The sequence below is a fragment of the Podarcis pityusensis genome (assembly GCF_964106645.2).
Source record: "Podarcis pityusensis genome assembly, chromosome: 8".
NCBI lineage: Eukaryota > Metazoa > Chordata > Lepidosauria > Squamata > Lacertidae > Podarcis > Podarcis pityusensis.
In genome coordinates, this window is record NC_138033.1 from 34,781,939 (window position 1) to 34,800,626 (window position 18,688).

At 48.4% G+C, this 18,688-nt stretch overlaps 2 protein-coding genes across 2 annotated transcripts in view; one reads left to right on the forward strand and one right to left on the reverse strand.

Annotated features, from left to right (window-relative positions):
• Positions 1 to 400: 400 nt before the first annotated feature.
• On the reverse strand, positions 401 to 11,521 carry POLR2C (RNA polymerase II subunit C). Its single transcript, XM_081017075.1, has 9 exons — positions 11,173 to 11,521; positions 8,988 to 9,037; positions 7,952 to 8,020; positions 6,575 to 6,627; positions 5,473 to 5,601; positions 4,483 to 4,534; positions 3,518 to 3,686; positions 2,723 to 2,797; positions 401 to 2,075 (listed from the first exon to the last, which is right to left on the reverse strand). The coding sequence occupies exons 1-9, from the start codon at positions 11,256 to 11,258 to the stop codon at positions 1,931 to 1,933; spliced, it is 828 nt and encodes a 275-aa protein (XP_080873201.1). The 5' UTR covers positions 11,259 to 11,521; the 3' UTR covers positions 401 to 1,930.
• A 5,789-nt stretch (positions 11,522 to 17,310) lies between these two features.
• NUP93 (nucleoporin 93) overlaps positions 17,311 to 18,688 on the forward strand; it is a 69,132-nt gene continuing 67,754 nt past the window's right edge. The window contains exon 1 of the mRNA XM_081017002.1: positions 17,311 to 17,863. The gene's annotated coding sequence lies outside the window, so the exon portion shown is untranslated. The remainder of the gene's footprint in view (positions 17,864 to 18,688) is intronic.

Genomic DNA, 18,688 nt, shown 5'->3' on the forward strand with positions numbered 1-18,688 from the left:
TGGAAGGATTTATTCTGAGGCAACTGAACTTTCCCCCCTCTCCCCCCTGAATCTGTTTGAGGGCTCCCCACCCTCTGGAACAGAACTAGGATAGGCATGCTGCAAAGGGGTGAGGAAGGAAAGAGGGAAATTCTATTGCTGAAGTGTAAATCCTTGCACTAATGGAAGCGCTTTGAGGTTTTTTCTACAAGTGGCATATAAATTTTATGAAATAAAAAAATGCACTCACTGAGTAACTCATTTGCAATTGAGTTAAAATTTCCTTTCCCTTCTCATTTTCTCTGTATTCAATTCCAGATTTTGGGCAGGCAGTTAATGCAACAAAAACATTCAAATATAATGTGTTTTAAACTCATTGGGCATTACTCAATGCAAATTAAAATATTTAGGCACATATATATTCAGAAATATGAACAGTTTATTTTGAAACAACAATAAACCTGTTTGGCAAAACATTAATAAATAGGTGGAAATGAGAGAATTATACTATATTGGACATTTTGGCTATTACTAAAACGATCATTCTCCCTAAATTAACAGATCCCCCTTGCTGCTACATGCAAGAGGTAAAGCGTGTCAACTTCTATGACAACAAAGAATGGGTACCGGATTGCCGCTCAAGGAGGGATTTTTACTTTGCTTCAGCATTCATCAAACAAAGCAAGGATGCCCTCTAGTGAGCATTTACAACAGCACAACTCATCAGGTAGGTAGACCTCAGTAGCATCCTTAAAAGAACCAAGGGACCATTCGGGACACACTTATGGATGTGACCTACCCTTGCATAACTCACAATATCAATAAGAGAATCAGAGAATCCTGGAGTTGAAAGCAACCAGCAGCCCTCCTGCCCCTCCACACTCCCAAATTCTTATCAGGATGGTCCCCCATCCCTGCAGAACTAATTTGAGGATAAAGGGAGAGGAGGGGGAAGTTTCTCCTCTCCCTTGCTCTCCTGGTGCACAACCCTCGTCTGAGGGTTAGGGTTCTTTAAACCATACTGCAACTATTCTGAAGCCTGGGGGCATCTCACCTGAGATTCCCAAGCTTCACATTTCATTACACATTTTCATAGGGGTGTTTTAGTGTTAGGGAGAAAGGGCAGGATAAAGATAGCACAAGCAATGGAAGTCTATTATGCACCCGCAGAGTCATTCCCCCTTCGCAAATAGGGAATGGGGAAGAGAAGGGCGTGTAAATTCTTGTTAAGTTTTAACAAGAATGCTCATAATTTTCCCAGCTTCCTCTTGTTCTGCAACAGGGCTAGAACCGTGTTGTTTTTCTAAAACTTTTGCTCAAGCTACTCGATTCCTGCATTAGAAGTTACAGTTTTATGTTCTGAGCTTTGCTTTCCAGACCTCCCTGGTCATAAAAACTGCTGAAAGGGAAATTGTCAGAGCGACAATCTGCAACCTTCATTAATTTAATGTTGGCTGGAAAGAAATCAGCGCTTTGACATCTCCTTCCCAAGGCATCAGACAAGCTTTCACACATGGTTAAGCAGGTGGGAAAGAATTTTTTTTTTATTCCAAAAAGTAATAAATGCAAATGCTATCAAACAACAGTTGCGTAACCTGTACATCTGCTAGGCAGGGGAAGTTTGCTTCAAAAGCCCAGGCAGGGCAAGAACAGAAGGCAACCTGTGCTGTTGGGAGGAAGAAAGTGGGGGAGGGCCTAGTTCTTTGTGGGGAAAATGGCAAGCATCAGCCTTCCCCCCAGCTTGGTGCCCTCCAGCTGTTTTGGACTACAACTCCCATCATCCCTGACCATCAGTTATGCTGGCTGGGGCTGATGGAACTTGCAGACCAAAGCCGCAGGAGACACATCGACAGACATAATCTTCCTCAGAGGCTGTCTCCATGCCAACAGTCTCCTGACTAACATTGCAAGAGTCTCAGGAATTGGTGCTACTCTGGGGGACAGAGAAGACTCAGTTTATGGTCAGCACGTCACTCTGGATCTCGTGGCTCAGCTGGGTTTGGAGATCGCTCAGTTTCTTCTTCAAGCCAGACAACGCAGAGAGGACGATGGTCTCAGGGCGCAGGGAGCCACAGGACTCTACGTTGTAGTAAAACCTGAGAGGATAAAGAGGCCAGAGAGGTTTTCAGAGAGAGATGCTCTTTGCTCGAGCCCCAGCACACAGTAAGGAAAACTCAAGAGAACTATCTTCATGACACCGCTTATTAAAAGAAGGATGCACTGCAACTCAGTTGTTTGTGAATGTATAAAAGTGCTTCAGTTTTCCATGGAGGCTGGTGACAGTCACTCGCCAGAGAAGAAGACGTGCTTTGGGTTATGCTGGGAATGTATGCATAGTCAGACCACTAGTCCCAGCTCAACATTGTCCAAAATAGACTGGAAGCAGCTCTCCAGGATTTAAGATAAAGGACATTCCCAGTCCTATCTAGAGAAGAACCTGGGACCTTTTGCATGCAAATTAGGTTCTCCTCCACTGAGCTACGGCTATAACACAATATTCAACATACAGATCATAGATATAGGTAGAGAAAATGGATAGAGAAAAGCCTTACTCCTTCTCTTGTAACAACAGAACTTGGGGACATCCAACGAAGCCGAATTTTTGGAAGATTCAGGATAAAAGAAAATACTTCTTCACACAGCGCATACTTAAACTGTGGAATTTGCTGTTACAAGATATAGGGGGCAAAATAATGTCACACATACACACATCCAGGTGCTGGTAAGATATCAAACTCCTCACCTCTCTGGCTTTCCATTGGGATCATATGGAGCCTGGGCTTCATCTTCATCAATTTCAGAGTATTCACTCTTTGGCCTAGAATAGAGACATAACATTGCCAGAAATTTTGAATCCATAAGGAGAAAACAAACTACCCCTCATCCCATAAATATTGCCAATCTCTGTTCCTTCCACATAATGTTAGATGTAAAGTTTGCAATATACCCTAAACAGTTTGCTTTTATTTAAACTAGAGATACAATGGGGAGGAAGAGTTTGATTTGTGTTTTAAGAAGAACTTGTCACTCCCTACAACAGTTTGAGAACTGAATCACAAAAAAATTGCACCTTTCCAAATTTTGTGATGCAGTTCTTGAACCAAAATCCATGTACAATAATGCATTTATTAGCATAAAGTGTGCATAAAAATGCACATTAGTACAGTAGTCCCTAAACTTCCGCCACCCCCTCACAGACAACTTGAAAATGCTGAAGGTCTTGGCAGACCACTCAATGATCTTCCCGCCTGTTTTAGCAATTGTAATGTGCTGCGCCAGATAATGTATGATATTTCATTGTATTTTTACAAACATGTTATGAACCACCTGAATGAGGTGGTCCCAGTTTGAGAAACTGGGACATTGCCTGGGAAAAGATGTGAATTAGGTGTTAAAATGCTGGTGAACATTCTTCAGAACTTTTTTTAATAAACAATGTAGAAACCTGGTCAACTGAATTTAAGAATGGAAAAACGAGAAATAGAAGTTGACAACTTTGTGTCTTCCCCACTTGAAACGCCTCTGTATGGAAACCCACCATTCCTCTGGTTTAGGGTAGACAGTGTGTCGCAGGGCGTTGTCTGGGTCGTACTCAAAGGCCACTCCTGCTGTGGGGTTCCACTTGGCGTGCTCCTTGCCAAACCCCTTCTTGGCATATGCTCGCAGCCTCAGCTCCTGGCCTTTCCGTAACTTGACAATGAGGATGTCTAGAAGAAGAAGACACACAGAGATACACTGGTGAAGAGGTGTAAAACAGCTGTGATGCTTTGTAGCTTCAAAATCACCTCTCACCAGAAGCCCAAGCGGGGGTGTATTATCATGGGGCTGCTGGGGCAGGGATCTTGGCATCTAGTTCAAGGACACTCCCTCAATACCAACAGTTGTGCTGCTCACATAATGGTGGGTGGGGACCTACATGGACCATCTCTCATCCCATGTTGAGTAACACATGTGTATTAATGCCTATAGAGCCCTTGGGCCTCAAAGGCTGTGACTGGATACAATTCAGGAAGAATTAAACAAAGAAATCTAGTTTGATCAGAGAATCCAGCTCTGTTCAGGCATGATTCCTGGATGGGGTATCCCATCTTCATGTTTCCCTACTCATATATGTGCATATGGATGCTGGGAATGGAGCTCCCCCTCCCAACACCTTACACAAGTTGCTTCTCATGTAACAGACCTTCTCTTAAACTGAGTTTCCCATAATGTGCAGATGAATATGTCTAAGGAAAACAAACACAACAGATGAAGATGTCTAAAGAAAACATACACAATTGTACCTGCAACCCTTTGGGAGGCTAGGGGCTCAATCCTGCCATCTAAAGGCAACTCTCACCAGAAGCCAAAATATGGGTGCATTGTGGTGGACTTTTCATAGGTATCCATACATATTACACAGCCTGGTACAGCATCAGTTGCATCAAAGGATGGCTCCATAGAGATAAAATACAATCACATGGCTAACTCTGCCTGTAGATTGCCTTTGGCTTGGGTACCTACCATCCTGTTCAACGTAGTCATTAGGGTCATTATCTCTGCTCCTGGACGTCACCTGTGTGGAGCCAAGAGAGAAGAGATCACAGGAAGACAGTTTGCATCTTCTGAATTTAAAAACTGAGTTCCTCGCTTAAACACAAGGCCTGCAGAGTTGGATCAGAATACCACTAGATCCCAATCTGCTTTTCTCCCACCCTGACTTAGGAGCATAGGAAGCTTTCTTATAATGAGGGAGACTATTGGTCACTCTAACTCAATATTATCTACACTGACTGGCAGAAGCTCTTCAGGCTTTCTAACCTCTCCAGGGTTCTTTCCTAGCCCTACCTAGAGATACCGCTGGGGGTTGAACCAGGGGCCTTCTGCAAGCAAAGCAGGTGCTCTACCACTGAGTTACAGCCCTGGTGTATAAGGCATCAGGCGTCATATACATGCAGGTCCTGCTGTCCACCTGCTCTGCAAAAACTCACTTATCTGCACATAAAGAATTATGCCCAAAGCTTGCTAAAAACAGCAGATTCAGATATCTGAACATCGGGAGTTTGCTTGCTTCCTTATTTCCTTGCATATTTGTGCTTTGCTGGTGGGTGGCAGCCATTTTGGGGTAGAAACCATGCAGGGAGGGAGGGAGGGAGGGAGGGAGGAAGTAAGCAAGATCAAATGAATCAGAAAGCAGGAGACATTGGACAAATCAGTATTTTTCCTTTGTTGGTTGGCTGCAGCCATTTCAGGAAGAAACCATTGAAAAATGGAGAGAGATTGGAAAAAATCCAGATTAGAAATATTGACATAGGAAATAATGGAAATCGTGGACTAGTTATGCAAATGGCCACCAAATGAATGGAAACAGCATGTACAGTATTTGGGGCTACCTTTGAGGCATTGTCCTCTCTTATTCCTGCACTGGAGCTTTCCTACATTTCTTCCCTTTTATTTGTACAAAAAGGACAATTAAGAGACTTTGCATAGATAGAGCAGGAACTCTGGACTGACCGGTATAACTCGGGGGTTGTTGGAGATGAGGTCACGTGATGTGACGTGGCGGGTCTGGTCTTCATTGCATCGGACATCGAGCGTGAACTCCACCGAGCACTCAGGACAAAATTCATCACAGGTGCAATCCTGAAGGGAGGGGAAGAAAAGCAGGACAGGATGGTCCAAATGCAACTCGAAACATCTTGCATTAAATCAGTGATGCTGCTGCTCTCCCACCCCAAGAACTAGAACACAGGAACATCAGCAGAACTCTGAAGTGGATCAGAGCCAATGGCTCATCTATTCCAGCATCCTGTTCCTACTGTGGCTGACCAGATGTTTATGGGAAGATGAAAGCTGCCCAAGAAGGAAACAGACCTCTCCTGATCATGATTCCCAGAAAATGATCATTTAGAGAAATGGGAAGTGGGCAAAGCCATGGAGAAAAGTTGGGATATAAATGTACTACAGTGGTACCTCCGGTTATGAACTTAATTTATTCCGGAGGTCCGTTCTTAACCCAAAACCGTTCTTAACATTAGGAACATTAACATTAGCTTTTGGTAATGGGGCCTCCCGCTGCTGCTGCCGCACAACTTCCACTGACATCCCAGGGCAAAGTTTGCAACCAGGAGCATCTACTTCGAGGTTAGCGGAGCTCGTTACCTGAAGTGTTCATAAGGAGGACGGTACGTGACCCAAGGTTCCACTGTACTACTAAGTAGAAAATGCTGTGGAAATGCACTGACAGTTATAATGTTTGCTTGACACAACATGATCTAATTTCCTCACAAACTAATCAGAATTAATGTTCAACCAATGGCCGAGGACATCTAATCTTCCTGCAAATTTTGTGCAAGCAAATCAGGATGACTGTTTGATATACTAGTTGTCTGCAAGTAAGCAAGGAATTACAAACAAGACACTCCTGGATCCTTTCTGGCTTCCTGAAGGATACTATGCCCTGGTGGCCAACACAGGAGCAAAAGAGATGTGAAGGAAGTGGTCCATGAGAGGCCACTTTGAAGTGGTGAGGGAGGCCTTTGACCCTCTGTCTCCAACTCCCTTTCCACAGTGATCCTCCAAGAAATCTAGTTTGCTGACTAGGGTCAAGACTCACCCGAGAATACTGCAGCTTATCAACAACATCATCACTGGTAAGTGGGATCAAACCTAAGAAGGAAATGAGTGAAAACAGCCATGTGAGGGTTAGAAGGCAGCCAGCCAGTCAGCATCAACAAACAAGAGTTCCCTGTTCAAATTTCAGACACTAGAATAACTTTTGCGGCTCACAGTATCCTGGAGGTAAAAAAAGAAATAGCCCCAAAGACAAGGATGGGGTGGGTGGGGAACAAACCTCAACAAAGAACTGAAAAAACATCAGATGGAACTTAATAAAATAGTGAAATGCCCAATACATCTCATTATTTTATTAAAATTTGGGGCTTGTCTCTTTTTGGGGAAATATCACAGTATCCAAAGGGAGGGGTGGCGGGGAGAGGGTAGAAGAGGAAAAACCCCCACAAAGATGCAGGAGAAACTTAAGAGCTAATTTAGCTGTATGGAAAAACTGGCACACCAAACCAGCCCTTCCAAACTCTGCACCCATTCCTCTCATTTTTCACTCTTAATTGTATAATAATGACAGGCTGGTGGTATTCTAAAATTGGGAAGCTGTTGGCTTAAATGGATGAAAGATATCTATGAAAATATGAGCCATTAACGGGGCTTGAGCTACAAGCAAATCTACGGAAACAGCCTGATCGATATATGTCAGGTCTTACTCTTATACCACCTGAAACCTTGGGGAAGGCAAGCTGCTCGACCCTTAATTTGATGACTGACGGCCACTCGAATCAGTATAGCAAGATATTGGAGATCCCTAAAGACTGCTTTTATGGAGATTTGATCAACAACTTTGGGAATGAGCACTTATGAAAAAGCTAATGCAAGTCATGCAAGAGAAAAAGGAAAACGATCTGATAACTTTTATGCAGTTTGGTTTAAATGTGTTGTTTTTGCAACAATTAAAATGCACAGGGATTAACGGAGGGACACTTTTAATTCCTTTTGCTGAAATACTGTTATGATTTCTAATTAACAAAACATCGTGCCTCTCTTCCTTGTTTCTTTGTGTACCTTATTGTATCTCATGATTATATCTGGAAAATAGTTTTAAAAAAAGATGCAAGAGAAAGAGGCAATGGGATGATAGGAGTTGTAGTTCAACATTTGGAGGGCATCACGCTGGCGAACTGTGCAACCGCTGTACAATGTTTAAAAAGTTTGGGTGCTTTATAAGTGGTAAGTAAAAAACAACAGGCACATGAATCTCATGAAGTGGATTCTGGACTGCAAAAGCTTCCACTATAATACACTTGCTAGTCTTTAAGACACTACAAGACTTGCTGCACCACAAGCTAATGCTGCCCCTCTTTAAAGAGTAATGAGGGGTTGTATTTTTTGTTTTCCTTCATTCCATCTTCTGCGTACTCACCCAGCCTATGTGCAATGAACTCATCATGGAGTACAGAGGAGTTGGCGTCTATCTGGACCCAGTCTATGGCTGCAAACAAGACAGTAAGAACCCAAAATGAGAAAATACTTTTTCACCCATCAACAGTAAGAGAATGTGGGCTCTGAGGCATGTGTACACTTCAAACTAGGCTTCTCCCCTGGTGCTCTCCATATGTTTCGGATTACAATTTCTGTCAGCTCCAGACAGTACAGCTGCATGATGCTAGGGCTGATGGGAGTTGTGTGGGCTATGACAAACCTAAATTGGTTTGGTTGTAAAGGGTGGCCCCAAGTTCCTTTGAGAACTGCAGACTGGGGCGATGCTGAAAATTTTCTGCTAGAGACCTGGAATTTCCATAGAGGACTACAGTTCCGGAGGGCCTTGAGAGAAGCCTTGGCAGTCCACTTTAGTATGGAGCTGAAAACGTCAACGCTATTAAGAAAAGCATGCAAAAGCACAACTTTTTCTAAGTAATACATTCAAATCTAGGTTACTGACCAGGATGAATAATATTTTTTCCTCTTTCCTTGCAAGAGAGCTTGAAAATTGGAGTCTTGGTGTACCACTTAAATCCCCCCTTCAGAGTCAGCATAATCAAAAACAGTGCTGCGTTTTGAAGACCCTAAGAAGCCCCAGACCAAGCTCTGGAAAAGAACCCCATCAAATTGTATTCTTTGGGGTGGGGGAGTTAATTAGCATACTGCACCAGTGCCATAATGTGAAAATCATGGTCCCTAAGCCAGGACTTTGTTAGCCTGTTTGATAAATCCAACCCTGGGGAAAAACTGCCTCAGTCTCCAGTGTCAGGGAAGGGGGAAATCAAGTGCAAGGCCCAGTTCAGATATCTCAACCTTTCTGAGGACTACCTGAGTGCAGCTTGCGGAGCACAATATCTGAAATAGGACAGAAAGATATTGTGTGTGTATGATGCGTGTGAATGCACACCAGCATCTTTGATCAGCCTAGCAATATTATTATCTTGCAAGAAGAGACAAAGTATAAAATGTGGAAATACCTATTATGGGAACTTCAGCAATGAAGACTCTCCTGATGGAATTTGCTACTCTAGAATAGAAAAACAAAACAAAACACAAAGTGTTTATACGATCTGAATTGTATTTCTGAACCACGTGTGTGAAGTTATGAGCCCCCTTCTCAGCTCGTTCTTTGAGAACTATTTCTGAAGTGCCTTGGGTGCAATCTCCCTCTAAAACTCTGCTATGGATCAGAGCCCTGAGACAAGGCAGCCAGGGCAAAGAACCCACAACCAGGCCATGGAGGGGAACACAGAGACTCATTTTTCAATGCAACAGAGGAGCCTAAAGCAGAGCCGGGGGGGGTGTAGTTTGAAGAGGAAAATCCCAAGTCGTGTTGAGGAAAACAGGTCATTTAAGACTCAGTGGCACAGTGTAGACTTAATGGGAAATGATGACTGAGCCAATTTCAGAGGAAACCAATAGTCCTTTCCTGCTTGGTATTTTAGGGATGTGTGCATGTGTTTCTAAGTGTTATCTGCCCAAAGTGCTACTCTCCAGAGTCTTCCTCATCCAGGGCTTATGCATGCATATGATCACTAATGTGCCCAATAGTACAGACTCTGCTATGTTACACATAGCAGCCGGTGACAGATTCATTCTGAACTATTTTTAATATTCTATAGAACAATTACATAGAGAGAGTTATAGTTAGAGTTGTTATAGTTCCTACAGATATTGTTAGCATCTCTTTAACCAGAAGAACAAGCACTTGCATTGCCAAGCATCCTGTTCTCACAGCGGCCAACCAGATGCCCCAAACAGAAACCCACAAACAGGACCAGAACACAACAGCCCTCTCCCCTCCTGTAGTTTCCAGCAACTGGTATTCAGAAGCATCACTGCAGAGTATAGCCACTACAGCTAGCAGCCATCAACAACCCTTTCCTCTACGAATCTATTTTCTTTGAAAGTCATCCAAGTTGGTGGCCATTGCTGCCTCCTGTGGGAGTTTAACTATGAGCTTGCATGAAGGACTTTCCTTCATCCGTCCTGAACCTTCCAACATTCAACATCATTGGATGTCCACAAGTTCTAGTGTTAGGGCGGGAGGAAAGGATCTCTCTCTGTGGCATATACAGACATACCTCGGGTTAAATGTGCTTCACCTTGAGCGTTTTCAGCTTACGCTCCGCGGCGACCTGGAAGTAACAGAGCGTGTTACTTCTGGGTTTCACCGCTCGCGCATGCGCAGACGCTCAAAATGACGTCATGCGCATGTGCTGAAGCGGTGAATCGAGACCCATGCACGCGCAGACGCTGGTTGCGTTCACTTCAGGATGCAAACGGGGCTCCGGAACGGATCCCGTTCGCATCCAGAGGTACCACTGTATAACTTTATAAACTTCCATCATGTCCTGGCCTTCCTCACCTTTTTTCTAACCTAAAAAGCCCCATAATGCTGTAACCTGTTGAATGTGGGATAACTTCAGGGCAGATAAATGACTTTTTCACACAGCACAGTTAAACAGTGGCATTCTCTCCCACAAGACATGGTGAGGGCCAGCAGCTTGGATGGCTTTAACATTCATGGGGTCTGTGACCAGGGCCGGATTTAGGTTTGATGAGGCCCTAAGCTACTGAAGGTAACGGGGCCCTTTATATATCCATCTGTCCTTTGTCAACAACAAATTGTCGCTGTTTTTTGTGTTGAATACATGCTATATGGTAATTTATGGACCTAAAGCCATTTGCACATAACAAAATATGTATTTTATCAAAGTACATCCAGTTCCCCCTCCCCTTTTATTTTTTTGGGGGCCCCCCAAGAGAGTGGGGCCCTAAGCTATAGCTTGTTTAGCTTATACGTAAACCCGGCACTGTGAAACCACGGCTACTACCCGCAACATCCACGCGCTGCCCGGCCCCCCCGCCCCCATGGGAGGCCAGAGCCCCCTCAATCCTGAACATCCCCAGGCGGAGAAGAGTGTTCTCTCTGGCCCTGCACTCGGGCTTCCCAATGGGGGATGTGGCTGCTAGACTAGCTGCGCCCCGCTGCGTTTTGAACCCCTAAAGCTCTTCTCTCTTCGATGTGCATGCAGTGAGTTGAGAGCGGGGGGTTCAAGGCGCGCGGCGAGCCGGTAGTAGCGCGGCCCGAGAGGAACCCGCCCGGGGGAGGCTTGCGGAGGCCCCGACCCCACGCCCGTAGCCCCCGCCTGTCCTCACGCCAGGTCGGTGTTCTCGATGATGAACTTGACGTTCTCGTCGCTGAGCTCCGTGATGCGCACCGTCGGCTGGTTGGCGTAAGGCATGGCGGGGCCGCCCGGCAGGAGCACCAGGACCTGGAGGAGGAGCGGGGACAATTCCTCCGCGCCTCCTGCCTGGGAGAGGCGCCGCCCAGCGCCGGCTCACGGTTCCTTGCTCGCCCCCCAGCGACCCGGAGGACCTGGCCTGGGCGGCTGCCTCGTGGTCGCTGCTCTCTGCTTCCCTCTGTGGTTCTGGTGGGCCTTGGTCTGATCTTTGTTCTCCGCCGCAAGCTAGGGGATGTTTCCCTCGCCTGGATACGTGGGGTTGTGGTTGTATTAGGATATCCCTTCAGTTGTTGCTGCTGCCTCTCCTCCTTCATGCACATGGGACACAAACTCTGTCAGTAATCACGTCGGCTGCGTATTTATAAGGACTTTGGAGGAGTGCTTCAGTTGTTGTTGTCCTCATATTTATATCCCACCTTTCCTCCCAGTGCGGCTTGCATTAAAAGCATCACACAATAAAACGCAACTTCGGTAACAAAGCATAGCACACAACTTTGCTGTTATGTACTGAGTTGAATAGGATCCAAACTGTAGCAGTCTGATTGGTCCTAGAACAATAGGATCCAAAAGGCAGCAGTCTGATTGGTCCTAGAACAATAGGATTCAGAATGCAGCAGTCTGATTGGTCCTAGAACAATGCAGCAGTATGATTGGTTGGCAGGAACCACCCAATCCTGCTCCAGATAGAAGTGAATCCACAACCTGATTGGCTTACAGTAGAATTCCAGAATTAGCCAATCATGTGCAGCCCATTGTGTAAATAATGTATATAAAGCAGATACTGTGAGGGGACATTTATTCATTCCTCCTCACCACTATGAGCTGAATAAAGAGCATGAAATCACTTTGCGACTCTGAGTATATTTCACTGGCGACGAGGATGGGATCCCGCTGAGCTGACTGCCACACACAGCACCGCAGCACCGCCAACTGCCGCACCGCTGCCTCGCACCGTGTATCCAGGCTTCAGCTCCGGGGCACAAGGAACTCAGAATGGCAGCCAACAGCAGCTTCTCGCCATTCAACCCAGCATCTGGAGACTGGGAAGCGTACGCCTCCCGTTTCACCTTCCTCCTAGAAGCCAAAGGGGTCACCGACGAAGAAGACGCCAAGAAGAGGGCGATATTCTTCAGCGTCTGCGGAGAGGAGACGTTTGAAATCGCCCGGGCTCTCCTTGCGCCTGAAGACGTCGCTACTGTTCCATACAAAACAATAATGGAACAGCTGAAGGGGCACTTTTCGCCGCAGCCCTCAGTGGTGGCTCGTCGAAATGCCTTCTACGCAAAGCGGCAAGCCCCTGGGGAAACCATAACTGGGTTTGTGACCTCTCTCCGCCAAGCCGCCCGGTTCTGCAACTTCTCAGAGCTGGAGAACATGCTTCGTGACCGCCTCGTCGGTGGCCTGAAGGATGAGAAGCTGCAACGACGCCTCTACGCTAAGAAGGACCTAACGTTCCAGGTCGCTCTGGAGGAGGCCCTGGCAACAGAAGCTGCCGAGAGGTCGACCCAAGAGGCACGGCCGAGCCTGCCATCCCAACCGAGGGTCCACCATGAAGACCTCACCGACGACTCAGGATCCGACAGGGAGGAGGTGCACCGAGTACAGCAGCGCACTCAAGCAGCGCACAGACCACAGCTGCCTCGACGAGAAGGAGGGAACTGCGCAAGCTGCGGGGAGAGTCACGAGAGGAGGACCTGCCGTTTCCGCAACGCAGAGTGCAGGCAGTGCAGAAAATCGGGACACATCGCCCGGGTGTGTCGGGCTCGGCCCACCCGACACCAGGCATCAGATGACCAATCCAAGAGCCCCAGGTCCCGGGGCCCAACGCACCAAGGCAACTCGACGGAGCTCACGGACTTCCAGGTATACCAGTTGCCCCACCCCAACGTAGAGAAAATTTATGTAGAGGTACAGATAGAGGGGGCCCCATGCCGCATGGAGCTTGACACGGGTTCAACTCTATCCATAATCTCGGCAAGGACCTTAAGGAAACTGTGTCCCACTGGGGGTCCCAAACTCAGGCCGGCCCCATTCACCCTCCGGGACTTCCAGAAACGTAAGGTCCCCACAATGGGGGTGGGGACCTTCAGGGTGCAATACCGAGGGCGGACGCGGCAACTGGACTTGCTTGTGGTCAAGGGCCCCTACATTAGCTTACTGGGATTGGCATGGTTTGGACCACTGGGGCTAGCTGTCACCGGGGTGAACCACACTAGCTTACAAGTGGACGTGGACGCCATATGCAAGGAATTTCCAGGGGTTTTCGATGGGAAATTGGGACAGTATACGGGCCCCCCCATTGCGCTACAGCTTGACCCCGCAGTACGACCGGTCAGGCTCAAGGCCCGCCGGGTCCCGTTCGCCTTGAAACCCCGTATAGACGAGGAATTGGACCGACTCGTAGAGCAAGGAGTGCTGGAGCCGGTGCCTAATGCTCCCTGGGAAACCCCAATCGTCACACCCGTCAAGCCTAATGGTTCGGTCCGCATCTGCGCAGACTACAAATGTACCATAAACAAGGCCCTCACGGCCCACGCATACCCAGTGCCAGTGGTCAGCCATGTCCTTGCCACCCTGGCTGGGTCGAAAATTTTTGGCAAGCTGGACTTGGCCCAAGCATATCAACAGCTGCCAGTAGATGAGGCCACAGCAGAGGCACAGACGATTGTGACGCACAGAGGAGCGTTCAGGGTAAAGCGGCTGCAATTCGGTGTCAGCGTGGCACCAGGCATATTCCAGAATATAATGGACTCTCTCCTTAAAGGGATTCCTGGCGTCACCCCCTTCTTCGATGATGTGTTGATTGCCGGCCCCACACCAGAGGAGTTTGAGGACCGCCTCCGCACCGTTCTGCACCGTTTCCAGACGGCGGGTCTCAAGGTGAAGCGGGAAAAATGTCTATTAGGAGTGCCTCAGGTGGACTTTCTGGGATTTATGGTGGACGCAGAAGGGGTCCACCCGACTGGGGACAAGGTACGGGCCATTTGTGATGCCCCAGCGCCCAAGAGCAAGACTGAACTTCAGGCCTTCTTGGGGCTATTGAACTTTTACCATTCCTTCCTTCCCCACAAGGCGGCGGTAGCGGAGCCCCTACACAGACTCCTGGACAAGCGGGCCCCTTGGGTGTGGGGCCAGCGCCAGGAGGCCGCATTCCAGGCAGTCAAGGACTTGCTTGTCTCAAACTCGGTCTTGGCACACTTCGACGAGAGGCTGCCGGTGGTGCTAGCATGCGACGCCTCACCCTATGGCATTGGAGCTGTCCTGGGGCACCAACTCCCGGATGGAAGAGAGGTACCGGTGGCGTACTTTTCCCAGACACTCAACACAACCGAGCGGAACTACTCGCAAATCGACAAGGAGGGTCTGGCAATCGTAAAGGGAGTAAAAAAATTCCATGATTTCTTGTACGGGCGGCCCTTCACCGTGGTGACTGACCACAAGCCGTTGCTTGGCTTGTTTGCCCCCGAAAAGCAGACCCCCCAAGTGCTGTCTCCTCGCGTCCTCAGGTGGTCAATTTTCCTTGCCAGCTACCAGTATGCACTGATTCACCGACCTGGGAAGGCGATGGGCCATGCGGACGCCCTCAGCAGGCTACCACTACCGGAAACAGGCCCTGACCCAGCACCTGCACAAGAGGTTATGAGCCTGGAGCTGCTTCCCGACCGCCCCATTCAGGCACAAGAAGTTGCACACCATTCCAAGAAAGATAGGGTCATCTCCCGGGTCCTGGACTGGGTGTGGAGGGGATGGCCCAGCAGCAGCCCCGGGCCAGAATTCGCCGGCTACACAACCCGCAAACATGAACTGTCGGCCCACAAGGGGTGCCTGTTATGGGGAAGCAGAGTCGTTGTTCCCCAGCCCCTCTGCAAAAGGGTCCTCACAGCCCTACACGAGACACATCCAGGGGTAGTAAGAATGAAGGCCCTTGCCAGGAGTTATGTGTGGTGGCCGGGGATCGATGGAGAGATAGAGGCCTGGGTCAAACACTGCCAGGCCTGCCAAGAATCCCGCCCAGATCCCCCAAGGGCCCCAGTCCAGTCCTGGGAGTCCGCCCGAGCACCATGGTCACGCCTGCATGTGGATTTCGCTGGCCCCTTTCAGGGGAAAACATTCTTCATAGTGGTGGACTCCTACACCAAATGGCTGGAAGTCGCACTGGTACCGTCCACTTCCACGTCCGCAGCCATCCGGGTACTACGCAGGCTGTTTGCAACCCACGGGCTCCCTGACACTCTCGTCTCAGACAACGGGACTGCATTTACGTCAGGAGAATTCCAAACCTTCACAGCGCAGAACGCCATCCGCCACATCCGTTCGGCGCCGTTCCACCCTGCCACCAATGGCCAAGCAGAACGCATGGTGCGGACCACCAAGGACACCCTTCGCCGCATGACGCAAGGGGACTGGGAGTACCGCCTTGCCACATTCCTTCTAGCACAGCACAGCACCCCCAGCTCAACGACTGGCCGGAGCCCCGCTGAACTACTAATGGGTCGGCGCCTTGCAATCAGATTGGACCGCCTTCACCCCGATAGAGCTCAGGATGAGATAGTGGTGGGGGAAGGCAGGAACCCCCGGACCTTCGAGGCCCAGGACCCAGTGTACGCAAAGAATTTTGGGGCAGGCCCAGCATGGGTACCCGCCACAATCACCAGGGTCACTGGCCCCGTGTCGTACGAGGTGCTAACGGATGGGGGGCAATGCTGGCGCCGCCACTGCGACCAGATACGGCGACGATTCCCGGGAGAAAACCAGGAGGAGGACAGGTCAGAGGAGTCCCAAGGGAACAGCGGGGCAGTGAGGCCCATAGAGCAGGAGGGGCCAGCAGGAGAGGCAGAATCAGTAAATACAGAGAGGACCCGTGAGGCCGAAAGGACACCGGAACCAGAACCACGACTGAGCGAGCCGGTTGCACCAGACCAAACAGCCGCATCACAGCCAGCATCCTTGGAACACGAGCCAGAACCCGGAGCCCGGACCAGGGAACACCCCAGGCCACAACGCACACGTAGGCCGCCGGCATACCTTGAGGACTATGAATGCGACCTCCCGGGCAGGACTGGAACTTAGAGGGGAGGGGTGTTATGTACTGAGTTGAATAGGATCCAAACTGTAGCAGTCTGATTGGTCCTAGAACAATAGGATCCAAAAGGCAGCAGTCTGATTGGTCCTAGAACAATAGGATTCAGAATGCAGCAGTCTGATTGGTCCTAGAACAATGCAGCAGTATGATTGGTTGGCAGGAACCACCCAATCCTGCTCCAGATAGAAGTGAATCCACAACCTGATTGGCTTACAGTAGAATTCCAGAATTAGCCAATCATGTGCAGCCCATTGTGTAAATAATGTATATAAAGCAGATACTGTGAGGGGACATTTATTCATTCCTCCTCACCACTATGAGCTGAATAAAGAGCATGAAATCACTTTGCGACTCTGAGTATATTTCATTTGCTATCATTTTGTTTCCTCCAGATACTATACCACAATGTGTAGAATGCCCCAAGACCTTGTGACTGGTCTAAGCACTTGTTGCATTTCATAGCTAGTGTTGTAAAGGTACACTTATGAACATTTAACATATATCCAAGACCTAAAAATTCCTATCACACTAGAGAGCTTCAAAGGGTATCTTGTGCATCGCTATTTATTCAACAAAAAATGGAGGTGCTTTTACCACGATGAAGTGGACTGTGGCCTTGAAACCATAATGAATTTGTTTCAGTGCAATCCTATATTCTGAGTCTACTGTACTCAGAAGTAAGCCCCAGTAAGATTACTTTACTTTGCCTGTATACAGGATGCACTCCAAAGTCCACAGTTGGGCATCTTTCTTAGGACCAGCCTAATATAAAAATTGATAAAATATATGCGCTTAAGATTGCAGCCTTAATATTTGAGATGCCACTGTAAGACTGGATCAATAAATCCTTGCTCTATGCGGCGGGGTGCTGAGCCTTCTGATAAAAACATTTCAATATATTTTACTGCTTTTTCTTTATCATTCTGGTTTATTTTGTACATTTTAATGCTAAGGGCATTCCTTGATTTGTTACTACTCTTTTTATATCACCTGTTTGAAAGGTGGCTTATCATAAATCTATAAAATAAAACATTTCCGTTTAAAGCTCGTATTTGATTGATGAATACAGCAGGAGCATCTTTGTGGGGGAGGGAGAATAACTGCTCCCTCCCCAAATCTCCGGGTTGTAGTAAGAGATACGAAGCTCTTGGGGCCTCCTGTCTCCATGGCAACCAAGCCCGGCTGGTAGTGATTGCAACCGGCGGGAGCGTGGCTGCCTCGCCTTCGCTCACATCCGGGTATTTTCGACAGCCGCTGACCCTCCCTCCACCTCCCGCGGTCGTGAAAGAGGGTGCTTTCCGGACCTACTCTAAGCAGTGGAACAAGTCTTACGCCCCCGAGCTATTAATTTAACAAAAAAATTTTTTGTTCTTAGTGCCTTATTATATTTAGCGTGGAAATAAGGCGGACGCGGTGGCTGCTGGGAGAAGCCGGGCTCTCCTCCAATCAGAGCGCGCGGCGCGGAGCAGAACAGCGTTGACGTGACGGGCTCGCGGCGGACCGAGGAAGCGGAGCGAGAACGGTAAGATGCCTTTTGGCTGGGGGATGGAGGGGAGCGGACGCAGCTGAGGGGAGCTTTAAACCTTAGCCTCCCTCACGCGTGTCTCCGCCCGGCCCGCGTTTACAGCCCCTTCTTTCCTTCCTCAGCCGTAGGCCCTAGTACCCGGATGTGCCGCCTTCCACCCTTCCCGCCCCGCTTTAAGGTGCCGAACACCATTAAAACCAGGGCAGAAGGGGCCGCTTGACCCAGCCTCCTGCTTCCAAACAGCGGCCGCTCACTAGATAGCGGGGGGGGGGGTGAAGGTTTCCCCTTCCTGCTTATCCCCAACACCATGGAGAAACTGTGCGGAGCCAGACTGCCTCTGCACGTGGAGGCTCTATTTTGAAAACATTGGCTAACAGCAGCAGATGACCCTCTTCTTCCTGCTCTGTGGATTTGTCACCCAAACCACTTAGGTTGCAGAGCTACACACCTTTAACTAGAAGTACGGCCCACTGAGCTTACTTCTGAGTAGACATGCAAAGGACTGTGCAGCCACCGGTAACCGTCGCCTTGGATTTTTCTAAACCTCTCCTAAAGCTGCCAGTTCTGCCCGTAAGAGGTCCCGTGTTTAATCAATGGTTCTTCCAGATAAAGTAGATGATGGAAGAGGCCTCGCCTGAGACCAGGATGAGCCACTACCAGCACTAAGCTAGATAAGCCCAATGGTCTTGAGTCTGTATGAGTGAGATTTTGTATGTTCACATGGCTATAGTTAGATACAACAAATTCTTTAAAGCAGAAGTGTGCTTTGTCTTGTCTTTCCTAAATCTACGGTGGATCAGTTGGTGACCCCCAAGTTCTAAT